Here is a 6455-nt window from a genome sequence, read left to right as displayed (position 1 = left end):
AGTTTTCAAGCTGTTGCAACTAAATAAGGGAATGGTAATCTACATTCAGACCAGTTTATTTGTTTATGAGTACATGTTGGTTATTGGTTGCATTCACTCAGTACAAACATTTTTAATACCCTTTGCAGGCTTTTATGCTGGCTGCTCAACCGGTATATTTATTGAATAACCTGTTTTTAGTCTTTAGTTTTGCGTAGTTTGGTTGTGGGTTGGAGTCACCAGAAACAAATGTGCATTATTAACATCCACTAAATCTATGGTTATTAACATGTAACTCACAACATTTAAACACAAGACAATACATTCTGACTGTATATATGTAATGTACTATATTTTTTTAATTGTTGTAAGTCACATTAACAATTACATATTATTGATTGTCAGCTAACAGTTTCTGAATTCAACCACCAGAATTGATAATCAAAGTTTTCTTATTCATTCACCAAATTGTGTAGTTTGCCTTTTTACATTAACAGAGAGAAAGGTGTTATTTGGCTATGTACAGAAAGTATAGATTAATTTGATGCTAAAATGAAAGAAATATCAGACTGTTATTGATCTACTGCCTCTTCTACTGCTGTATTTCAACCACATAAAAAAATAACAAGACTGCATTTCTCTTTGTAAGGGCTGTGGTAAAAACAATTTGTAGGAGGTAGAAGTTAGTCGTAACATCTCTTACACTTACTTTTAGCTGGGAGTAGGATCCAATCGTAGGAAAAATATTTGGCAAATTTTTACGTTTAGGTTAGAATACATCTTACTGTTATGTATTTTCTTCATTTTGTGGAAAAAACTAAAACCCCCAAAAATGTGAATATGCAAAGGTAACCTTTTATTTGTTTATAATTTGACAGAAAATAATAAGTGTTTCCCCCTTATTCCTTCATTATGAGGACATTAAGGTGCTACATGGAATTAACATGCTAGAATAATTTCACATTCATAATAACAATCTACATAAACATTTACACTCTTTATCAATCCATTGTACATAGGAAATTGTCCACAAGTGGAAACACTGGGGTATATTCATGAAAGGTATAGTCACTATTTCAGACACTTTTTCTGAATTGAATAAAATACAAATAAAGTTAATATCCATTTGTCACTGTTCAAACAGTTTATTATGAATATGTTTTGTATGAGTGGATAATTTTTCATTCATTTTGTAGCTTATTTTTTACTTGTATTTGTGTTAAAAAATAATCAGATATAGAATTGGTGTGATGTAAAACCCTTGATTAATATAGGCTAGCATTGATTTTGAATTGATTAGGCTAGCATTGATTATATAGGCATAAACATTAATTATGAATGCGGCTTGTTTTGGGGATATTAGTGGTGGAAGAAATCAATAAACTGTCAGACTATCTTGGATGCTGTTAATGCCATTATGGTTTGATTGGAAATTCTGCTTATTGAAGGCTGTGTGATGGTCCCAAATCATCACTGCTACATTGCTGCATTTTCCCTGTTGCCAGACAACACAACATTGTCACCACCTTTATCTCTGCTGACACAGTGCTGCATTTCTGACAATGGCAGAAGAAAATGCATTTTGAATAGTAAAAAGAATACTAAATTTCTGTCCAATGTATATCGTCACAATAACTCTTCATTATCATACCACTGTAACACATTTCCTTTCACGGAAGGTGCACTCCTAAATATTGGTCGAGTAAAGTGTACTTTTAATTCTAAAGAATCTTTACGAATAGCTTTTACTCCTAAGAGTAAAAGTAAGTTGAAAGTGATGTCACTCTCAGATATTTCAGGAATGCTTTTGTTCTTCACATTTTCCTCTTATAGAAGTCAATCTCTTTTCTCATCTCCAGTACAGGAATGGCAGATTCCTTTTAGTTAAATGTACACAACCATTCATATCTCTCACAAAGCTGTGTATTACATGGCCCTTTAGGAAGAAGAAAGATATGGGACAGCCCCCTGTTGTGATTTGCACCATTACTAATCTGAAGGAATAATTTCTCTGAGTAGATTTACCCTTGCTTGTGCAACTGTATTTCAGCATGTTTGTCAGCCATGGCATGTGTTTCCAGACAGCTGTGCTCATTTCCATCACGTAGCACTATTAGCTAAACTTACACTACATATATAAGCCTTTCTTAACACATATCCTCTTTGCTAAACCAGTGAAGGACAGGTACACTGAATGATGTATCAGAGTGTCATACTTCCTTTTCTTTCCCCATTGTCCTTCAAATTACTTTATTTTGTTTACATGCCAATAGTGTTCACTCACTGCTTTTGAATCACCCTTTTATTTTGATAAGGAAAGTATCTTATATTCTCAATATCGACAGTACTCCCTTTGTTCATCAATCTACTGCTTTGCTTTTAATATAGTTTAATTATTTATTGTCGAAGGAACATTGACTTAATACAAATTGACAAATCATTTCCAAATGGAAATTTTTGCCTGGTATTTTGTTGTTTTGGAATGGGGCTGTGGGGGAAAGGGAGGGACCTAGACAGTGGTTATACATGTTCAGGAAAGGAAAGTCGTAGGTGAGAACTGAATCTGTGCTTGTGCTGCTCTGTTCAGGCTGAGACAAGTTGGTCACAAATTAACATCTGTATCTGGTATTCTGTCCCATGTGACTGTACAGTGGCGCATATATCAACCTTTACAGAGGTTTTCATAAGTAAATGCTCTAAACCTTTGAAGACCTGTTATTTAGAGTGAGTCATGCTACAGGAAGTGGCTTATGGTTGAGACATGATAGATTTTGTGATAAACTTTTGGGACAACGGTAACTTTAACGGAAAACCTTGACTATCCCCTTTAAATTGAATTAAATCTTTTTAAGGGCAATTTGATTTCCACTGGATTACAAACGTACTACCACATGATCTCTCAAATGTTTTCAGGGTACAGGTATTCTATAACCCAACACTCTATAACCATTATCTTAAAACACAATCTAACTATATGGTCATAGTCAAAAGCATTCACACAGTCACTCTTTATAAACACATTATTTGTTGATTCATTTAATGGTATGTCACGGACAGTGCCATAGATTCAGCATTTAATTTACACTATTATTTTTAAGATCACACTGAGTATTATTCTATTATTTCCTTATTTACTCTGATTTCTTTATGGTGCTGAAATTACATTGATTGTTTCATGATTTGTTTTAGCCGAGCGTACTCCCCGAAGGTATATTCTCACCTGGACTCAACCACATTCCTTCCCTGATTGCTGTCACCTTCACCCCAGATGTAAGAGACAGACTATATAGACCGGCGATTCCTGTTTAGTGCTAGTGTTGCAGCCGCAGGGGAAACAGCATTGCAGGCCGTGTCACTTGTGCAGGAGGGGAGGCAGCAAGGGATGTCAGCAATCTGTGGATTATACAGCACCAGTACAAGAGCACTGCTATGTGAGGCGTTGGATGACAGTGAGACTGGGTGATTAAATAAACTCTTAATAATCTCTTAATAAACTATTTTAATAAACGTTAATAAACTATATTTCATGAATAACACTTAACTTAATGCATTAAAAAATAACCATATCGCAAAGATGAAGCAGAGCATTTTCATCTCACATACTACTAAACAATTTTTTATCTCTCCTTATGCACAGTATTGAGCTGTGTGTGTGACCTACTTCTCAAGTCAATTCATAACAAATTATAAATCAGGAGACTTTTATTATTTTTACTGTTTTAATACTATTTGAGTAAAGAATTATATACTTACAAACGTCCACACTTTTGTTATTATTTATTTATTGCTATGACCCATCAATAGTATGTATGTTAATTAATAGGTTTCAACCAAGACTTAAAAATGACAAAATCCAGATCTCCAAGTAATCCATAGTAGTACATCAAGGAGACACAAGTTCTCAAAAACTCTGGTAAGAAAAAGTTATTTACACAAACTGAGTTTATTTGACCCATTTATGTTTTGCCAATTTCATCATCCTAGAGCTCTCAGATCCAGATAAGAAGAGTAGAGTCAAAATTAACTTAAGACAGACCAAAAGTCATGTGTATTGTCACGGACAGGGGCAGAAGTATTCTGTATACAGTCTGAACAGATGTTTCTTTTTTGTTTTGTAAGTTAGAAAATATTTGCTTTTGTAAAAAACAAAAAACAAAATCCCTATTTGTGGTGATTTGAAGGAGATTTCAGAAGTGGATTTACCCTCAGCACTCAGAGTAGGGCACTTTTCTTTTTCAACCAGTCCAAGTTTAAAATGACAATCAAAACACAAACCAGTCAATTCAAAACAGAGAATTTTCTTGTAACATTTTTATTGTGAACACATTCTTAAACACTTAAACAAATTAAACACTTTTCAAAAATAAATATTCTTCATTCAGTGGTAGAAAAATAAATACAAATAAATACATAAATAAAAAAATGAAATAGGTCAATTTATACAAAATGTGAATCTTTCAGCAAGTCACCAGAGAAATAATACTTAAATATTAAATATTCACACACACTTAAACATCCTTCTTAAATAAAGCAGAAAAGTACACTGGCATGTTATTTAAATTAAAAAAATCTAATCAAACAATATATAGTGCTGACTGCCTCTCGTTGACGTTGTCGGGGGAACATTCAAGTAGTGAAATTAAATGTCAACAGATGTTTGATGTATCACAATTTGAGAGTTACATAAATTACATTATAAAACTATTAATCATATTTTTCTTGTTTGTTGATCAAAGAGATTTCCTCCTCTGCACAATTCTTCATCTTTGACTTCAAGGCTTTTTGCTGAAATAAAATAAAATAAAATAAATTAATAAATATACACTGACAAACTTGCTAGGAAATATTTTACATTTCTAATATGCAGTAATATACTAAAATATAATAATTCACTGCATGCCTTACAGATAAGCGCAGCTTAGGATATCCAATATATATTACAGTCAAGGTATCATCCAATACATCCCATAGATGAATGCATGTTCAATCAGAGTTTTCAGATTAATTTGATATCAGAATAAATAATTTTTCTTTAATTTAGGAAGATAATGAAATGATAGATACAGGACACATTTAAACAGTACTTACTTTTGCATGATAGCATCAATCATAATCTTGACCCATGGAGAAGTTGGGTTCAAGCAGATTTTCTGGCCTGTCTTCAGAGTAGCACTACAAGTTAAAGGGAAAAAGAAAAACTGTTAAAACCACTTTTTTTGTATAATCTCAGATGTAGAGAGAAGGCTGATCTAGGACAGGAGTAGATTAATGTAATCAATACAATGCTGTGAAATAGCCTTCTGTAGCAAATAAAGCCATTGAGGTATTTGCTTGCATTCCTTGTTGAGTAACAGTCAAATAAGAAAGGATCTTTGAAGAATCTGTGTTGTAGATGTATTATATCTTATATGTCTTATATATAACATACTGTGTGTTCAGATTAAAGTAATTGCAGACACTTGTCTTTAGCCAGGTGTATCCAAACATATTACACTTTCATTACAGATGGATGCTAACATTACCCAGATGTTTTACTTTTGTTTAGGAGTTTAATCCGAAACTCAGAATGGACATGCAGCTACACTTACATGACTTCAACATCCTTGCAGTGAGGTCCACTGGGAAAGAGTTCCACATTCCCAATCATTTTTGGGGGGATGAAGCGACTCTCCGTCTTGATGCACTGACAGCGCAGCTCTGTTCCCAGACTCTTCCCAGACATCCCTGTGGAGGAGAAGTTACTGGTTAATAATCAATAACAAGATCAGCACAAATTCTGCTATAAAATAGGACTAGGGGCCAGATTAAATGATAACGTTGACCCACTCGCTAATAGAAAACTACAGAACTATACTTAGTAAGATGCTTTCTTCTTTCTTCTAATCATAAATGTAACCACTATGATGTACAGGTTTGTAGTTTGCTATTAGTGGGTGGGTTAAAGGTTTGATTTAATCCGGCCCTAGAATCAAAACCAAAACATTTAAGTCTTGGTCATTTTTATGTATGAACGGACTTATTTCAACATTTTAATTATATATATTTCATATTTAGAGCAAAAGTCTTACCTTCAGAGAGAGTGGCAAAGGCCAGGCAGAGAATGAGAACAGTTACTGTGATCTTGCAGTTCATGGTGTTGTCTTGGTTTGAGATCGCTCTAATGAGAGTTCAGGCTTCTTGTTTCAGGCTGTGCCAAGTTTGAGTATGCTGCTTCTCCCCAAAATCAGCAGCTTTATAGCACATTTTGGAAGTGATTCAGCAGGCATTATGCAACAGGGAATTTTGGTGAGCTCAGACAACAAGACTACGTTGGAGTGAGAATTTGTTATTTCACTATTCTTATGTATGTTTTTTGCACTTCATTTCTTTATGTATATTTTGCTATTTTGGATTTATATTCTCACATGTATTCTGTTTCTTGGCATTTATTCTTTAATCACTTGCATGTTTTGTTTACTGAGCCACAGTCCTTAACT

At 33.7% G+C, this 6455-nt stretch overlaps 1 protein-coding gene across 1 annotated transcript; it reads right to left on the bottom strand.

Moving 5' to 3' along the window:
* Positions 1-4311: 4311 nt before the first annotated feature.
* On the bottom strand, positions 4312-6199 carry LOC136766673 (interleukin-8). The gene is made up of 4 exons (XM_066720357.1): positions 6048-6199; positions 5568-5703; positions 5068-5151; positions 4312-4764 (listed from the first exon to the last, which is right to left on the bottom strand). Exons 1-4 carry the CDS (start codon positions 6109-6111, stop codon positions 4752-4754), a joined length of 297 nt encoding a protein of 98 aa, XP_066576454.1. The 5' UTR covers positions 6112-6199; the 3' UTR covers positions 4312-4751.
* Positions 6200-6455: the final 256 nt, after the last annotated feature.

The sequence above is a fragment of the Amia ocellicauda genome, chromosome 13, assembly GCF_036373705.1.
Source record: "Amia ocellicauda isolate fAmiCal2 chromosome 13, fAmiCal2.hap1, whole genome shotgun sequence".
In the NCBI taxonomy this organism is placed as follows: domain Eukaryota; kingdom Metazoa; phylum Chordata; class Actinopteri; order Amiiformes; family Amiidae; genus Amia; species Amia ocellicauda.
This window is presented reverse-complemented; position numbering and strand designations above follow the sequence as displayed.

Excerpts from the sequence above, each read along its gene's own strand:
- LOC136766673 (XM_066720357.1), bottom strand. The coding sequence starts at position 6,111 with ATGAACTGCAAGATCACAGTAACTGTTCTCATTCTCTGCCTGGCCTTT. Across the intron at positions 5,704-6,047 it reads CTTTGCCACTCTCTCTGAAG|GGATGTCTGGGAAGAGTCTG; the intron begins GTAAGACTTTTG and ends TCTCCTCCACAG. Across the intron at positions 5,152-5,567 it reads TGCAAGGATGTTGAAGTCAT|TGCTACTCTGAAGACAGGCC; the intron begins GTAAGTGTAGCT and ends TTTAACTTGTAG.